A 19,515-nucleotide genomic window follows, 5' to 3' on the forward strand; every position below is an offset into this window, starting at 1 on the left:
CATAATTTATTTTTTAAAAGTGTGATTTATTCTTACATGTTTAAACATCAGTCATCTTCAAAGTACTCTTCATTTGATGCAATCAATACACCTAGCAAGATGCTTTTGTCACTGCTCAAAACAGTTTTTGAACTTGTCAGTTTTGATACCTTTTAGTGCTTCTGCCATTTTTTGTTTCACCTCTTCTATGTCAGCAAAAACATTCCCCTTTGAGGACTTTTTTCATCCAGAGAAACAAACAAACAAAAAAATTGCTCAGGGTGAGATCAGGTGAATAGGGAGGGTGGGGCACAGGGGCCATGCCATTTTGGTCAAAAACTGCTGAACACTCAGCGAGGTGTGGGCAGGTGCACTCGTTAATCACCCATCATAAAATGGGCAAATGCATTGAAAGAATCTCCAAAAAAAATTACTGAAGCCGAATGCAGCCTCTGACAACAATACAAGCTGGTCCACAGATGCCGATGGAACCTTCCTAGCTCATCTAGTGGGGGAAACCTGGACTACAATGGGCCCACGCTCCAAAAGATAATTCCATTTTGCGGGGGCCTCTCCTCATATAGTGTTCCACAATTAAGTATGAAGTTTGTTGTTTTTTTTTATAGACTCCTTTGACCAGTTTAGTATTTTGTCTTCTCCTTATTTGGCAGGAGATTTTTAACATTAATAGGTGCTGAATTTTGTCAGACTATTTGCACCTATAAGTGGATTGTATAATATTTCTACTTAGTACATTAATATCATGAATTGCAGGTTAATTGGTTTTATATTGTCAACTTAACTTGGCATTTCTGGGATAAACCTCACTTGGTCATGATGTATCATTATATATTTTTCTCCATTGTTAGAGTAAATTATCTTATATATTGTTAAATTGTTACATATGAGCTCATGAGGTCTGTGTTTAAAGACTGGGGGAGTGACAGTTTTGAGAACCTGTGCTCATTTGACAGGAGCACTCCCCCAGCAGGAAGCACGTGTGAGGGAAGAAAAAGAACTTTCCAGTTGCAGATATAAGGAAGACGTTTAGACCAGAAGGAACTGGCTTCATGGCATATGTGTGAGCCTGACGTCTGTGTGACTCAGTTGAAATAAACACTAAAGAACCAACTAGGAGAGGACTTGAAAACTACAGCGGGGAGGAGTGAAGTCTTGGGGAGAGTGTGCCCTTTTGAGGGTACTGGGCTACTAGACCAGGTAAACCTGGGTTTCCATTCACATGTGGGCCATGCCAGGCTCTCAGATGCAAAACAGCGCTTCCTGGAGTGGTCCTCAGGGGTGCCTATGTGGTGATCTTGAACCTGTAACAGGGAACCCTGTCCACATCTTGGAGGAGCGGGGAAAGGGTCGCGATGCGGCACATGGTGCTTCTCACCACTCTGCCTCAACAGGGCAAAAACACCTTACATGTGGTTCCACCCAGGAGTTTGCCTGACTTGAGCACCATCACCGTAAGCTTCATATCAGCCTTGTAGAATGGGCGTTACTCATCGTATTTACACATGAAAATGAGCAAAACAAAAGATGGAGTGCCAAAAGCCGCATGCTGTGCTAAAGCACACTGTCCATGAAAAGGTAAAATGAAGATAAGACTAATCTAAGTCTCATATTTTTCTCCTTGGCTGTCCCTACTCCTCCGTGGTTCCCAGACATCGGACAGTCCCACTGTATAATGGGTTTTATTTTTATGCTTTTGCATTTCCTTTGCTTATTTTTTATCTTAGAATAATTCCTTTTGCGAGTTAGATCCTGACTTGTCTGTGCTGACCAGAAGGAAAGGGAGGAGACTTGTTCATGCTGCTCCTGCAGGGGCTTGCCTGACGCTCAGGGTCACGGCCCAAGACAGCTGAGGAGGCCCTGTGTGTGCCAGCACTTAGAAAGAGGAACTCCCTGGAAAACAGTGACATGAAGGACACTGCTCTTTCCTTAATTCCCCATGGTGATTATCTGACGAAAGCCCAGGTGGAAACAGCTGGAAAGAATAAAGTACAATTTAAGATGCTACATTCTTAGTGCAGGTGGCTGTGGAAAGAACAACATGATGGTTTACATACAACATAGATTCTCTTACAAACCAAGCTAAAATTGGAACCATAGCAGAGAAAATGTGTGTGTTGAATGAAGTTTAGGTCCTGAATGATATACTTTAGCCTCTGAGCAAATAGGAATAATCTTACTTTTAGTGTGATACCAAAATATATAGCTCTCTAAAAGCAGAGAACAAAAGAGTAGAAATGCTCAGACGTGACTACATCTTGACACCCTAAAGAGTCATTCTTACCCCTAAACTTGCAGCAAGTGTTTAACTCTGTGTAGTCACAGGTTGAAGTCTCAGAAATAATTAAGTGTACATTTTGAAAGGCTTTTAGCACTCACCTCAATTTTATGGATAGCTTGACAGCTGATCATTTCCTTGAGACTTGCATTTTTGGTTCTTAATTCAAATGAGTTTTGCCACTGCCCTCTGTTTGCTGATAAGGTAATTATGTATTCCGCATCTTGTTTACTCTCTGGTAAGAAATTACCTTGTAATTGTCCCTGCCCGAGGCGCTGAGTTGAGCGCCTGAGAACACAAGGTAGCCTCCTCCTCAGAGCTGGAACTTTCCCCTTCCCAAGCCTGCTTTGTGATACAGTTGCTCATAGGACGTGCATATTGGAGAAGGGCTATAGCAGACATGCCTAATATTCAGGTCTGGTCTCCATGGAGTCCCTTGATTAGAGCTTCTGTAGTGGAAAGGAAGACACACTCCATCCTCTTGCTAAGAGAGAAACAGTGAAAGTTTAGCAGCCATGCTGTTGAGAGCGTGAAGACATGGGAAAGTGCGGGTCTGTGCTGCACTCGAATGTGCCCCTCACACCCACATGCACACACACAGCCGGAGCCGAGGGTTGTCTCCCCATGACTCAACAGGACGTTGAGAACAGAGGGAACCATGAGATGTCACCACCGGTGATGTAGGGCTGGGGATCTTGTGGTGACTGTGACAGCCTCTGCAGAGGACAAAGTCATGTACACTGGTGGAACAGAGGAGGGGATGGCGTCCTGGCAAGACGTGGGCCATCACAGAAAATAGCGGATACGTATTTGTGAGAGTCTCCCAGTATTTTCTGTCCCATGTTACAGCAAGACGAGCTGCAGGTAGAGAATCTGCAGAAACATGCTTGTGCTCATACATGCATATGACACAGATAAGCAGGCTGTGCAAAACTTGACTCCCTTCATCCTTAAAACTATTTTGCCCATGTCATGTAACTGTTCTGTCGTGACATAAATGCAACGATGCATCCAAGCAGTTATGGAATCTGAGATTAGGCACACTTGAAGGTGAACCCCCATTTCCTGTGCCACCTGCACACCTGCTTCCCTCCTTGGAGCAGTAGTATCTTTCTCCATGGCATCCAATGTAATAGTATCTACCGCAGTTGCCAATGACAACTACACTTTATACATAGCATCTGACCCATCTCTGCCATGTAGCATGTGTCTAAGAGATACTAAATTTCATCCCTATACCGCCTAACCTTAGTGGTGAATGGGATTGTGTGGATTAAACCAATTATCTACTGTTTCAGGGTATGTAGAACAGACCATTGTAAAAGCAGGAAGAGGAGCTGTGTCTTGGGTGATATGTGCAGCAGTTCTTGGTATGGAGGAAGAGAGTGGGGTATTGAACACTCAGCTTTCCTGGAATCAAGGTTGCAAAGCGCTTGACTTTATCTTCGGGCTGTTGCAAATGATCAGATGGTCAGACTTACTATTTACTAAAACATTAAGTACTAAAACATACTTCAAATTATAATTAGTGATTGGGAGGTCACTGATGCTGTATCAAGTTGTGCATATGCTAGAAAGAAGACAGAGACTTCAGTAGATGCTGCCTGTGAAACGTGCAGTTAGAGGTTTGGTGGCAGCCCTGCTGTGTGACTGAAGTGAGACACGGAGCCAGCCAGGCAAGCAAAAAAGTTGATCAAAGCTGTGCGTCATTAGAAACAGTGTATGTGTCCTGTATAGTCTTTAAATCTAAAGCTGACAGGGGCTTGTTCATTGATGTGATCCCAAGATGTTGCCTTTGAGTGTATAGCTGCTTGCAGAAGTTCTCTAGTAAACTTGTCACCACCCTCAACAGGCACGTCATGCTCCTGGCACTTGAAGGGCCCACAGGACAGGACCAAATATCTAGGAATACCATCTTCTGTAGGAGGAAGTAGAAAATGTCAGATGTCACCAGCAAAGCTCAAGGCCAAGGTTCAGGGGCAGGAGGTGCTGGGGGACTGGAAGGTATGCAGGAAGAATGCATCTCCTGCCATTGGGTTAATTTCCTTGTAAGACACAGAGCCCCATGTTGTTCTCAAGATAAACATTATGAAAGTTGCAATCTGTCATCACGGTGTCAAATATTTCAAAGCACTTGATGTTATTCACCATATGAGCTTTATCTAAGCAGGAAGCCGGAATCTCTCCTTTGTGTGATTCTCAATGTGGGTTTGCAGGCTCTCTCCTTGCCTCCCCCGCTCTGAAGGCTCTCAGGGAGGAACAGGCCAACGCGAAGGGCCCTGGCTCCACTCACGGTGAGCTCCTGTCTCTCCTGAAAGTCTGCCAACAGGTGTCTAGCACACAGCATGCTACACGTAACGTTCGTCACCCCTGGCTCCGCCAGTACCCCTATGAGGGTCACTTGCTCAAGTGCAACCCCCAGGGCCACCTTGGCCTTTGCTCCCTCCTCCCTCCTCAAGTCCAGCTAACCCTCCCAGACCTGTTGGTATTTCTTTACTAAAGTTTTTTAAAAGTGTTATTACAAAACTGGATATAGTTTTTCTAAGGCAGTATTCAAAATGCCCACAATGACTAATTATAAAGGAAGGGGTCACTGTTAATAGGGAGAAGCGAATTGCATGGGTGAAACTCTGGAGGATTGCTGCGGGGAGGTAGAGGGAGTTGGATAATACCAAATCTCCCTTTATTCTTCCATTTGACTCTTACCTGGCTATGCTGTCTTTCTTTGCGCTGGAATCTTTAATTATTTTGATCATTTTTGAATCAAAAGATTTGAATTTTTTGAAGGTTTTTTCTCATTTCTTAAAAAAAAATCACCATTTTATTCTATTAACTTTCTAGTTTTACCATTGTGTTTTCCAAGTTGAATCAATTGGGACTCCAACTTTGTATGTGGTGTTATGGGGGATCCAGTTTTAATTTTTCTCCATATGGTGTGACCATTTTTCCATAGCATCTACTGAAGGATTGTGTTTTCCTCGTAAATCTGTGGTGTCCTATGTTTCGTTTGCACATACATCCAGGTGCTATTCTGAGCTTTTTATTCTGTACCATTTGTCTTTCCAGCTGTTCTTGCACAAGTACCACCATGGTGTTCCTATGGCTTTGGGGTGGGCCATAACATCTGGATGGCCACCCTACCCCCCAACCTACTCTTCCATTTTAAAGTTGACTTAGCTAACTCTGAGCCATTGCTTTTTGAGTCCCTCAAGGAAAAAAATAGTGTGAATTTTCATTAGGATGGCATTGAATGTATAGTTTAATTTGGAACAAGAATGATTCTTTATCATAAGAAGTCATTCTACTAGAAGACAAGTAGACTAATGGAATAGAAGAGAGAGCACAGAAACAGACCCTCACCTGCATGGCCAAAGCATTTTTCACAATCATGCTATGACCACTCAGTGGGGAAAGAACAGTCCAGTCTCTCCAATAGATGGTGATGGGAAAACTGGATATCCATATGCAAAAAATAAAGCTGACAACACTTATACCATATACCAAAAATAACTCAAAATCAATTAGAGACCTAAATGTCAACCTAAAACGCCTGGAAGAAAACAGAGGAAGACAGTTTTTAGAGTTTCCAACAATTTACTAGCTGGAAGATGTAGCTAGGTGGTGAACTGTCAGAATGAACATAGAAAGCTTGGAAAAGACTAGACACAGATGGAGTAAACAGATCTTGCCTGGTCCCTGTAAAAGGGACATGCCATTATCAAAGCATTTTATGTAACTGTAAATAACTCACAATAACAATTCCTGATGAGAATATGTTATTAAGCAAATTGCCTGGCTGAAAATATGCACAATATTAAGACAACTGCCACTGTACCTCACTGATAAATCTAAATGACTCAGATATATGCTGTCTACACTGTAAATAATAAGTCACAAATTAACTTGCTGCCGCCAATGCATGAGCAAACAATAAATCAAAGTCCAGTCCGTGAATGCAGGAATTCTGTTTCTGCTTTAAAATTTGAGGACAATTTGGGTGTACAGAGTTTTTCTTGGAATAACAGTTAATACTAAAATGAGAATTGCATGCAAATCCCCCAATTCATGAGAGAAAATAATCACAATTTTCTCTGCTTCTGCCGAATCTAAACAGCCTCATTTCCTTCCCCAGTACCCTGTGACCAGTCCCCTCAGATGTCAGTCGTCAGACCAGGCAACCTCTCTGGCCTGAGACTGTCCCCAAATGCTTCCAAGTATGGTCCCATCATAATCTCAGGATAATTATGAATAAACCCCACTTCACTCTCCAAAGTGTCTCAGTCTGGATGTTAAATTGTTAGTTGTCATATTGTAAGTTAAGGAAACAAATATGAAATTTTATTAATAATATGAATATACTGTTAATGAGATTAACTAATAAAGTTTTAATTATACAGTAACTTTCCATGAAGTAATCTTGATTTTAAAGGGGTAAATGTTTTACTAAATAAAACGTCTTTTGATATTTTGTAGTTCTTTCCAGAAGCTGCAATTAAAAAAAAAAAAAAGCCACTGGAATATGAAAAAGGAAGAGTTCTTGAGAAAATTCCCTCAGGAGATTTTCATTTCCTCTCCCTACCTGGAGAATGACACTCTACACCAAACATTTGGGCAGAATTCTGTTGTAGTCTTTGGGCGTCAATCTTGTCATGTGTGGGCACATGTGAAGGGTTAGCTCTGGCATGTGAGCTGCCATCCGTTAACAGTATGTGCTTCTTCAGTGCTGTAATGTCCACAATGAAGCCAAAGTCAGGCGACCAGATGCAGTCGCTGGTGTTGGCTTCAAGGCTCAGTATGTCGAGCCAGGTCTGTTTTCTGATTCAATTAACATTTATAGAAAACCTACTATGGACCAGATTTCTTATTTGTTCCTGATAACAACCTGTGAGGTGTGCATTACTTTCCAGGTGGAGAAATAGAGAGATCAAGTGACTTTCTGAGAGCCACTCAGCTGGCCATTGGCGAAAAGTTGTTCCAACATGGCTGACCCACTCACATGTGAGCTCTGCTCTCCATAGCTGCCTGAGTCTCCAGTCCTGGCCTTGATATCTAAACAAAGAGAGCATTTCTGAAGGTGGAAAGCCATTTCCTATTGGTGTAAAGTAAGTCTCCCTACATCGAAATAAAATAAAATATTCCTATTACTTTTTAAACAACTTCAACACTTTCCCTCGGAAAACAAGAGAGCAGACGACATCACCCCACCTTCTTTATCTTCTACTGCCACCCTTAACAAGCGTATCAAGGAAACTGTACATCCAGTGAGAAGACTCTCTGTGAGCGAGCTGCCTCCGGACAGACTGAGCTTCTCCCTTTCATTTATTTTGAGAAGCTGCAAACTGCTAAATTCTTTAGTCTTTTCAACTTTAACACTGGAAATTTGGCTCCAAATGAAGGAGTATCAGGAATCCAAAGCAGAATAATATCTGAGATCCTTTGCATTTAGATCTCAAGCACCTGTGAGTCATTTGGTTGTATAGATACCTGCTGTAGAGTTCACAGTCGTTCAGAAAGCCCTGGGCTAGCTCCATCATAACCGCCATGAGGAAAGACTGTCCACTGCATGGAACAAGAGTTCAGAGCCCGTAAAAGCCCTACAGCCTCCCTACTGTCCTGAGCCCTGGCATGTTAGGGGGCCCCAAAGATGCTAAACAAGGTGAACGGTTCTTGCATTGTGTTCCTGAGCAGCCCCCAAGGGCTACCTAATGACTAGTCATGGCTCCCAGCTTCACTATGTCCAGGAGGTCAGGAGTGCCGGTTCCCTGCACTTTCTGAATTCCAACCTGCATGGGACTCCTGTGACACTGGAAGTTAGCTCCGGGGAAACACTCTGGAAAAAGGTTTTCATTAATAGATTTTCAGTATTAATTACTAGAATTGTCACATGAAGAACTTGGAGAAGAAAATGCTTTACATGCATTCAAAGCTTTACGCCATAAAGACCTTGTGACTACTGATCATGGAGTCAGTGGCAAAACACACAGAGATGAACTTGGGTGGAGTTTTGTTACTGCGTTTTTAAGGGACCATTGTATTTGGATGGCCTATGGTCAACTGTTGTCCTCAGAGCAAGCTTTCCGTAACCTTAAGGAGGCATGTTAATATATAACACTCCAGGGGCATCAGGCTGCAAACTTTGACAAGAAATGTGTTCAGCTGAGCTTAATGTAGCAGCTGTGGCCACCACTCCGACATCAAGGAACTGAACCAGTCTATTATTTTGACTAAAAGGAGTATATTGTTACATTATTTTTGTGAAAAGTTGATACAGACAATTAACCTACTAATTCCATTGTAGAAATGCAAATGACAGACTCATTTTTACTTGGATGTCTTAGCACTGATGACACATCTCAAGGGTACACATTCTAAGAATTGTAGTCAAGATTTCTTTTCCTTTTAAAATGTCTCAAGCAATTAGGCTAAAATAATCATATTAACACAAATAATGATTTTCCCCAAAGGTTTCTATTGGCTGGTAATTGCTCATGGGATTTTGTGCAGTGAATCCTCTGCAGCTGATCAAGAACTCTTACCATCAGCACAGCAGGGGTAGAGAGCTGACAGTGCGTGTCTTCTCAACTCTTGTGTCCCAGCGACTTCATGACGGTGTCTGAAATCAGGAGTCTGAGAGTATATCCACCCAGAAATAAAAAGTTCCTACAGCCTAGGGCTTCACTTCAGCCCCACCCTGGGATCAAGCACTGGCTCACCCTGTGCCATTACATATAAACACAGAAGGTGAGAAAAAGAGAGATTAGCTTGGAGCCAAATTCCAGCATTCCAATTATGGAAACATTTGAGAGAATTTTTCTCAGAGCAGATTACAGAAGAGTAATGCAATTTCTGACAGTCCACTGTGATTTATTAAAATATTATCAAAGTATGCTGACGTTCAGAAAGAACGAATAGATAAGAGTATCTGTTGGCTATTAAAACACTCTGAAACTCCAGGAAGTCACATACCATGGTATTGGTGCAAAGGTAAAAAAAAAAAAACTGGATGAACAAAACACACATACCAGAAAAAGACCCTATCAGATTGACCCTATCAATATAAATTAAGAGCATCAAGTACGATTCAGTATTTACTCTGACAGTAATTGGTTGCACAGTAATTGGTTGCCACTTTGGAAATTAAGAAAATCAAATGAGTCCCTTACCTCCCACTGAAGGCAATGAGTTTCTAAACCAGAATCAAGTTAAAAATAATAGAAGTAGCCAGGCTCGGTGGCTCAGCCTATAATCCCGCACCTTTGGGAGGCTGAGGTGAGTGGATTGCCTGAGCCCGCGGGTTCGAGACCCGCCTGGGCAAGTGAGACCTCATCTCTACAATAAATCAAAAAATTAGCCTGGCATGGTAGCGCGTGCCTGTAATTCCGGCTACTTGGAAGGCTGTGGTGGAAGGATCGCCGGAGGCCAGCAGGTGGAGGCTGCGGTGGCTGGGAGCGGCCACTGCACTCCAGTCTGGGTGACAGAGTGAGACTCCAACTCAAAAAAAAAAAAAAAATTAATAGAAGTACAGAAAAAGTAAAAGAGAACAAAGTGTTTAACAACTTCCATTGAGTACCAGAAATCCACTAAGTTCATTACAAGGTAATATTTCATTTAATTATCACTATTGGCCTATGCATGTATCTTGATACAATTTTTCTTCTGGTCTCATAAAGTAACTGAGATAGAGAGGTGCCCAGTCTGTCATAATGTGAGCAGTGGAGCTAGGAATTATGCTCACCAGTGACTTCATAGCTCTCAGACTTACCACAATGCTATTCTGTGTCCCTGTAAATACTCAGTCAAGGTTATTCAGCAGTATAACCTTATAACGTATTTACTGACAGAATAAGTTCAAATTATCAAGCACTTTCTCTCAAAGAAGTGAATTCAATACATAATTTGAAATTTAAAAGCACTGAAAAATTAGGAAAATTCGTTTATTTTACAGATCAGAAGTTCTTTATGCATGCAGGTGCTAGGGTTCTTTGCCAGAATTCTGATGCTGGCAATGTTCATACTAGTTTCAGAGGGAAAAAGAAGGTGCAGGCAGAAGGGTCTTGGTGGGAAAGGCACAGGCCCTGCGCCCACAGGCATTCCCTGCCGTGGGGATCTCAGCAGACACATTGACAAGGAAGAGTGAGACAAAATGCCAGGTAGGGATCCACTTCCCATAGTTCTTGGAAAAACCACCACCAAGTAGGAAACGTTGAACCGTGCAGAGATGAGAATCGCTTCCATCACCCAATACCCTGTTCCCACGGTCTCCACTTCCCTGACAATACTAACTTTATTTAAAGTGTTTTGATACTATACAAAGAACTGTCATAAAATAGCCAAGCAGTTCTGAAAGTCCCCTTTCCTGGCCAACACTGGCTGGATAACCTCTATTTCCATTCCTGAGGCAGGTATCTCCCATTCCCACTCCTGTTTTCACTTTTCAATTTCTCTGGCCTTCCGCTCTTCCCTTTGTCAGGCTGTAATTATTGACCATAATTTCTGCATCTCCCCTGAGTTCTGGTGTCACACATTTGGCATAGATCACACAGTTAAAAGTTTCCTGAATGACTGAGTCACTTCCCAACCACCTGACAAGAATACCTGCTTGGAGGTTACATCCCCACCTCCAAGCCTCAAACCAACCTATTATCTTGTCCGTTTTCTGACACTTAATTTCTGTCAATGATCATAAAAACTAGCATTTGTTGAGTAACTGTCACGTGTCAGGCACTTTGCAGTATATTGTCTCCTTCTCACAACAGTCCTCTGAAATAGGTGACCTAGTGAAGACAACAAGGTCAAAAACACCAAGCAAGTAGAGGAGCAGAGACATGAATTCACGTCACCCAGCTCAAAACGGCATTTCCCTCAGGCCTTTCCAGATCATGTAATCCTCTCGGCTTTAGTGTTTCTAAACTCTCAAACAGAGGCCCAAAGGACAACAAATGCAATCAAAAAAGATAACCTGAATTGACAGGTAACCAGGGCCGAGCAAAAAGAACTGAAAGTGCAGCAAAATCATAGAAGACAGAATCATAACCCAAAACATAGAGAACTAAAGAGATTTTTGAGACTGTAATCAAGATTTGCTGATTTGTTTGAAGCAAGTTCCGACACATAATACAAGTTAACTTTGCTTGATTTGGGTGAAAACTCAGTTTTTGGGACCATTTCTCAGATTCTACACCAAGAATATAAAAGAAAACTGAAGCAAGTCAATTAGTATATTTTATTTAAAAAATTATTTTTGGAGCCTACAAACGAGTAACTTCCAAAATAGTAGCAGTACAGAGTATTTAACAATATTTTAATATTTCTTTTTACTCAACAGTCCACCTTTGTGTTTTGCTTTCCATAAACAAATATACCAGATTAAAGCAACAATACTCATAACTCCAAGTCCAATGCCTGAGTTTCGTGACCACTATTTCCATTCAGAGTTTAGCAATTACTTCACATTATTCTGTCACAAATGACAATTAAATGGCCTACCTAAGTAGCAAAAATCATAAAACTATTACAAGCCAAGTCATTGGAATTTATAAAGTGAATGTAGAACAAACATTATACTAATACACATGTATACCGGACCCCACTAGAAATAATAAGCTTTGTTTAAAGGACGAGATCTCTGGGCAGAGATGGTAGAGGGTCATATTATCAAGGATTACTGGGAAGACGGTAGGTAAAGAGAAATTGTCCTACAATTTTAATCAGATGAAGGAAACGGGGCATACCAACATAGCCAACAGCAGCTGAGAACCAGTGGCCATTCCCCACAGCCACTCCACAGGCTCTCTGGGCCTCCTGTCACTCTCCCACTAACTTTCTTTACATGGGGCAGGAACCTACACTTATAGGGACAGCAGAACAGTTTAGTCTGACAGTTGGCAAACAACAGGAAAAAACACTGATAGAGCCCCACCATCTCATACCCCTGAAAATAGGGGCCACAATGAGTCACCAAGAAACAGTATTCAAAGAGCACTGTGTTATCTAATGTGATTTATAAAACAAAAATTCAGTCATCTTCAATGAAAAAGGCCACAGTACTGAAAACTAGGAATGTGTCAATGCTGATTTTAATCCAAGTGGCACTCCAAGCCAGGAAGCTGGAACAAATCCCAAACCCACAATTGTGAGCATCACCTCAGTTTAATAATCCAGTAAATGACAAAGAAGACAAACAGTGAGAAGAGCATCATGTAGCAGAGCAGCTTCGTCTGGCTTCCTCGGGACAAAACCTTCAGTCTTCCCATGGTTTTCCCTAGAAATCCAGTTGTAGAATCGAACTGTGAATCCTGGAGGAGGTAAAGGAACACAAAATGTAACAGGCTCAAACATTCTACACATGCATATCCAAGTCAAGAGCAGCTGCCGTGGATACATGGTTAATGACAATTCTGGTGTTTAATCAGTTCAGGAGTCTGTTTATAACCCTGAGAAACCAGCCTGGTTACTTCATGTAAAATAAAGCAATTCTCTCAGCAAACCCAAAGCTCTTTCATTACCCAATAAACACCTCTTTCAGCCTCACAGAGCAAATGCAACACTGAGCAATTCAGATGATTCAGGTGTTCCTGAAATCAAGCACCACAAAAGTGAAGGTGGGCAGTGTGTGCACTGTCACACAGGCTGCTCTCCCACCTTCCGTGTGACGTTGCTCGCAAGGTCAAATGGTGGACTCTACCCAAGGAGAGGAATTCACCACAAATTTAATGTGGTTAGTACTTAAATGTACCTTTGCTTTTAGGAGCCTTTTGTTTAGACAGCTGACTCTGAATAAGTGGGGTCTACTGAAAGTTCAGAGACTATCACACAGAGGTAGTGAGATGTGGTAAGGACTATAAATATAGATGGGAAAAGTAACACATGAAAACATGGCTGGAAAAGTCCTGAAGACAAGTGGGCTTGGCATGGACTAGAAGCATCACACACTCTTCCACGGGAATCTCCACACCCCGAGACGCACAGGCCCACGTGAGAACCGCCTCTGCATGGCTCAGTCTCCAAGTGGCTCACACACTTCAGACTCACGGGCCCTCACCACGGCTGTGTCCCTAGGCCACCCAGGACACCTCTGTCTAAATATTTATGCCTAGATCCCTTTCCGTGAAGTTTGGAATCAGTGTACTTAAAGCAAGAACCAGACACATGTCTTTTCAAAGGTGTCTAGGGGACTACAGCACACAAGCTCCGCCAGAATATTTCTTTCAATGCCAAGTTCATTTCTGAACAGTACAGATTTAAGAGCATGTGGTGAAACCTGGAAGATCCAGAGAAGTGTGACATACAAAATCAACATTAACGGATGGGAGGAGGCTCTAACAAGAAAAGGTGCATATTGTTAGAGGTAAGGCTTGGGCTGCTCACATCTAGGCATGTTTTGCTCAGAATCCTTAGAAAATCAAGCAAAGCAGTAAGTTTCTATCAAGTGAAAGACACCTGGGTGGTGGATATAAAGTGTTTTTTGATTATGTGGGTAATAACTTACTAGTAGTCTTTACCCACTGAAATGTCTAAGACCACTCAAAATGGCCATGGAGTCATTAACAGTGTTTCTAAACACAGGATTAAGGATACATTGGCTTCCCCTATTCTCCCACTCACCTGTGTAGGCTAGATGGACAATGCAAAAGTATGGCAAAAATAAATCTCACAGTTGCTCCAAACAGAGTAGTTACAAAAAGATGGAACCCAGGACTTATGACGTCAAAATGGATAAAAGTTGAAATAGTACTAGTCCTAATTAACTGACTAGATTTGAGAATATTTGATCATATTTCTTAAAGTTAAAATCATAACCACTTACCATTTCAGTTAATAATTTATTCTGACTTTTAACTTCATGGCCTATTTCAATGGAAAGCTATAAAGAAAAAGGCACACATATTATTACTCATGGAAAGGTATTCAAGTGTTACAAAGTAAAAAGAATAATGCCATTCTAAGCATACACATTTTCTCAAATGAAACTGTCTTGTAGAAATATAAAATATTCTCTCCTCTTCTGATATTTTTCCCACTAAAATTAATAAATAGTAAACTTAGAATTTCTACTCCTGCCAACTGTGGACATTTTCTCCTTCTATTTTAATTTTATCTTTCTTAGTTTGGTATAGACAGCTTTTGAGTCTATTATCCTTGCATGCTTTTTGTCTTTATTTTATTCCTACAAAATCATTTATCTGTTTATTTCCTTCTGACGTTTTAAAAGTACCAGTATCACAATTCAAATCCAGACGTATTTAACATTTTCCTAATTAAACGTGACATTACTTTAACTATATGTCTAAATTGATTATTTCTTTAGATTTTAAAGACTATTTTTCTTTAAACTACAATAATAAATGGGGGAAAATGTACCAATTAGTGCTACCTACATTTTGAAGCTATGCAGAAGCACTGGAGCTGACAGGAGACAATATGAAGTCTATTCAAACCCAAACTATCTAATACTACATAGGACAAATTCATTAAAAGCGTCACATGCACGATATTTGAATACAATCAACTACTGAAAACCCTAGCAAAACACTGCAAATATTGCTCTTAACTTCATTTGCATGAAAGCTTACGGGATAATATAGATCCAAAATAATACTAGAATTCTATAGCTCAGATTATGAGCATTTTCCTCAAATTAAACAATGCAGAGATGGTAAAGTAACTATAAAGCTAGAGAGCCTGAATCGCCCAGCTACTCTCTACACCTGCCGTTCATGCCAAGGAAAAATTGTCCAGAAACTTGCAGCTTTCTTCTAATAAGGAATCTAAGTTATCAATATTGAAGTTTTTCTAAAGTATTTAATTCTGAAGTCCTTGAAAATGTCACATTTTAAAAATTAACATTCTACAATATCACTTAGTTTGTAAATCAACTTTTTTGGCTTAATCTGACTTTGAAAACAATTGTGTTTCAGAACACAGTAGTCTCCAGGCTGAATATAATTTGATTTTCTAAAGACTATAAAAAAATACCAACTAAGTTTCAGCAGCATGGGCATCTCCTGAATGCTTTCTAAGGGTATAGCATGCTTACTCTAACATGTGACACAGTTCAATTCAAATAAGAAAACTAGGGAACAGTGTTACAAATAGAAAAGCAAAGATAGAAACATTAGAAAAAAGCATAGGACTGGGTGACTGAGAGGAAGGACAAACCTAAGGAGCCAAGAGGAAAGAAAGTCAGAAGACCTACTTGGGGTGAGTAGGTGGCCGTGCTCCAGACACTGCAGCCGACAGCTGATGGTCTACATTTTACCACTAAAAAAGCCAACTGGAGTTCTAACAAATTAAAGAAACACACGGTATCTTCTGATTTGCCGCATTTTCTCCCATTCCCATAGCATGGCCTACATCTTGAGTGCACTTCAACCACAAAACCAGAACCTGGGCACTACATTTCCAAGTCAGATGCCATAAGAATCTAGCTTCCGAGTGTGCACACGTGTGTTTGAGCATGTAGGCTAAAGGCATGCAACCCTGGTACTCACAGACTTGATGGCAGTGACCTTGCTACGCAGGCTCTCCGTGAGTCTCTCGTTCTCCTCCTCGCAGGCGCTGTACCCGCTGCCCGTGTAGCCATGGCTGCCGTAGGCGCTGGGAGGGGCCCCTTCACCTGCAGGGCCAGAGGCACATGGACACTGGCAGCAGCAGCAGCACTGCCAGGGCCTCCGCAGTCAGGAGAGGCCCCGAGGGTGGCACACAGCACGTGAGTGAGTATCGCCTACCCCAGGTGAATCTTAAAGGCTGATAACCACTCAGTGCCCATGCCAAACCTTCCCACTGCCTGTCTTGGGCAGAGACCAGGCCGCTCATCTCCAATATCGTAGTGGCCTGCAGACTGCTCAGAAAGCAAGACACAGGAACTGACTTGGGTGTTCAGGACACACCCCAGCTCCCCAGAAATGCTTGTGGTAATAAAAAGCTCTGAAAGTACCCACAGAAGAAGAGTGGCCAGGAGGGAAAGGGAGCCAGCGGGGGACACAGCAGAAGGAGCTCCCACTGAGGGAGGGTCCCTGGCTGGTACCTCTTCCTCTTAGAGACTGAGGAGGGTAAGGAGCGCTTCAGGGCATCATTCATGGGAACCCAGATGGAGTTGGGGGACCCATTCACTCTTCAGCACATCCTCATTTTACAGCTGCCGACCTGCCCAGGCACTACTCTTATGGGTCTCTAGGGTGACATTGAGAATGCAGGCCACCACCCTGTCCAGCAGGGCACAAACACCCATCAGACGTACAGAAAGGTGGGGAAAGCCCGCAACAGGGAACCTGTATGCACATGCGAAGACCCAGGGGCGGAACACAGTGGAGGGTGCCAGTTAACTACACTTTTTAATGTATTTTTTTACATAATTGTTGCCATCAATTTTCTCAGTAAGGGGAAAAAAGGGCCATCTGCTGAAGAATGGGTGACAGCCTGGAATCAAGAGTAAGAGAATGATGGAGACAAGTGACAGAACCGCAAAAATCACCAGGAAGATGAGACGCACTGCAGAGGCAATGCTGCAGTGGCCCATCCTCTCGACAGGGAGCTTCCTACAGAAAGGCTCAAGGCTGAGCTTGCCCCAGAGGTGGATGCTGCACCAATCTAGAGCTGGAGCTTGGGACATCAGACAAATGAGGACCCCAGCTACAGAGTGGCTGGCAGTCTGGATGGGGGACTCAACTGCAAAGGCTGAAACGGATTCCACAGGAGCCAAGAATGTGGGGGAGGGACTCTGTGCTCCAAGGGCAGACATGGCAGTGGGGAGGAACAGGACAGGAGGCCACGACCGTGGGTCCAGGGTGATGGAGGTGTGACTGGGAAGCCCTTGGAGGGCACAGCACATACTTCCTGCTCTCCAAGCAGCACCACTTATGGAGTCCTGAAAGCTGACTGCATGTGACACTGATGCTGCCCTCCAGGCAAACACGTCTGGGTCACCCATCACTGCACACCCCCATAAACGCCCACATGGCAAGGCACAGCGGGAGCATCTGAGCACAAACCCCCTGCTAAACAGAGCCGAGGGCAGTCACAGCACAGGAAGGGAGTCATGTGCCGCTGGCTCTCATGCTGCTTCTACCTCCCCCACTAATGAGCACTTTGTATCAGCAGACACCCACACAGCCCCCACCACCATCACACAACAACTAGGAAAGTAAGTTCCCAACAGAAGAGAGTGTGCTATCTACTCTTTCTCCACTGCTGACACACTTCACAAAGCCCTCCATAAAGTTCAGGACTCCAGACCTGGCGTGACACTTCCCCCACTTGACAACATACCCATGATACAATGCATCCTCATTCCATGAATCCACCATACCTTGTGCAAACTCTCCTTAAATAAGGGCCAAGATCCACAAAGAAAAGAACATCTTATCCTATGTGACTCAGGTTCTGAGTACAGAACACTTTACCCAATAAATAAGTACTGACTGGCTGAATTTCATAACTTGATAATTTCACCAAGGAAGTCATTCTAAGTTAATAACTATCTGCTTTCTTTCCTTTGTTTAGCTTCTTTCATGTGTTTTAATTTTTAGAGTTCTTCCACACCCTTCCATTTATCCAAAGTGAAATTCTCATTTCATTTATCAGAAATCTTTCAATGAACATTGCTTCTACTAAAGAGCTGATCTGCCCTTAGACTACCAGTCAAACAAAATGCAAGAGCTAATATTCCAGACACAGTCACCTCTTTTGGGTAAATTACCACTATGGAAAGGTGTAGAAAAGCCAATGAGTACCAAGACCCCCCTGCCTCTGTTCATTTAGTCGAACGCTTCTTTTGGATGGTTTCTATCAATAGCCCAGCACCATCACTTTGAGATCCACGTGGAGCGTGGCAGCTTCTGCAAACACGAAAATCGATCAGATTCACCATTACCCCAAATTTAAGAGTCCAGGTCAACACATGCTTTAAAAAAAAAAGGTAAGATTTAGGAAAAGGCTATTGTAAACTACTGAAAGTTGCAAGTTACCCAAGTCATCACCTCTCCTCTCACCACAGGGAAGTTTGAAAAAGGCTGGGGGTGGAAGGAGTGGTCTATGCTGCTAACCTTGCCTCTGAGAGCCCGGGTCCGAGAGCCTGGGGTCCAGGTAACAGTACTTTTAATACTTCCCCAGTGATTCTAATGGATAGTCTTGACTGAGAGCCATTCGCACGTCTCTTTCCTGCATCTTAACAAGGGACTCTGCAACAGAAAAATATTCAAAAGAACTCCAGGGCTACTGAAAAAATCCAGAGTGTGACCCATGTCCCTACATCAACCAGACTGGCTTAACCCTGATCCCCTAACGACACTATTCACAGTTCTAATCCTACACTGGTTTTTTTTTTTAATTTTTAATTTTTCTTTTTCGGCTATCCTCCCATCTGAAACTCCCCTCTCTCGCCTGCCATTATTCAAGTCTAGCCCAAGTTCCTGGGTCTCCACAGGCACACAGTGGGTCGTCTCTGTACAGCTTGTCTAGCAACTGAATGTGTGGCGGGGCCACTCCTATCACCTCTGCACATGTCGCTCCTCCCTAGCTAGACTGAAGGCACACACAGGGCGACACACCGAGAATGCCCAGCTTACCCAAGTGCAGAGTAAATGCTGTGAGTGATGATGAAAATGAAAAGCATTTAGGCACATCACACTTACTCAAAATTATTTTTTCTCTTCAATTTGTCTAGACCTCTTTCTTTGTATGATCCAAGTATTCATTAAAAAAAAATTCTCTCAAACCACAATGTAGGAATCTCTATAAAAGTCTATAGGCATTGGCAACTTTCATGGACTTTAAATCTCGGACAGTTTGGAAAACGTTTCTTCCCTTTTTCAATCGTATCAGAACGACTGACTTTAGAACGACTTTATCTGCTTTCGCTTGTCCTCAAGTCTCCTGTCAGCTGCCTCAGCAGCGTCTTCCCTTCGTAACTTCGCGTCCCCTGGAGTGCCTCAGGGCCAAGGTAGTAGTCCTGACGCCGGGCGTCACTGCAGGGGCCACTAAATTCCTCGAGCCCAGCCCACCCAGCCTCCTGGCGACCCGCCCGGCCCCCGGGGTCCCAGGGCTGCCCCGACACTGCCGGGTGGGACGGGAGGCGCTTGGGAAGGCCGCCTCGACCCGTCGTCCCGCCAGGACCCCTGCGCCCACAGCAGCGCAGTCATCAGACCCCGCGCCGCCCACCTCGCCCGAAGGTCCCCGGCTTCGAGGCGCGACCCCGAGCGACCCCCGGACGCGCCCCAGGCCTCCGCCCCCGCTCCAGCCTG

General features: G+C 43.1%; 1 protein-coding gene across 1 annotated transcript in view; it reads right to left on the bottom strand.

Moving 5' to 3' along the window:
• Positions 1-11,479: 11,479 nt before the first annotated feature.
• The window catches only part of BET1 (Bet1 golgi vesicular membrane trafficking protein), an 8,315-nt gene continuing 279 nt past the window's right edge, over positions 11,480-19,515 (bottom strand). Inside the window, exons 2-4 of the mRNA XM_008068853.1 lie at positions 15,766-15,890; positions 14,082-14,138; positions 11,480-12,570 (exon numbers count right to left, since the gene is read on the bottom strand). Coding sequence (XP_008067044.1) covers positions 12,415-12,570; positions 14,082-14,138; positions 15,766-15,890 — 338 coding nt within the window. The 3' untranslated portion in view covers positions 11,480-12,414. The remainder of the gene's footprint in view (positions 12,571-14,081; positions 14,139-15,765; positions 15,891-19,515) is intronic.

This window comes from Carlito syrichta, unplaced genomic scaffold (genome assembly GCF_000164805.1).
Source record: "Carlito syrichta isolate Samal-C Ts95f unplaced genomic scaffold, Tarsius_syrichta-2.0.1 Scaffold311602, whole genome shotgun sequence".
Lineage (NCBI taxonomy): Eukaryota > Metazoa > Chordata > Mammalia > Primates > Tarsiidae > Carlito > Carlito syrichta.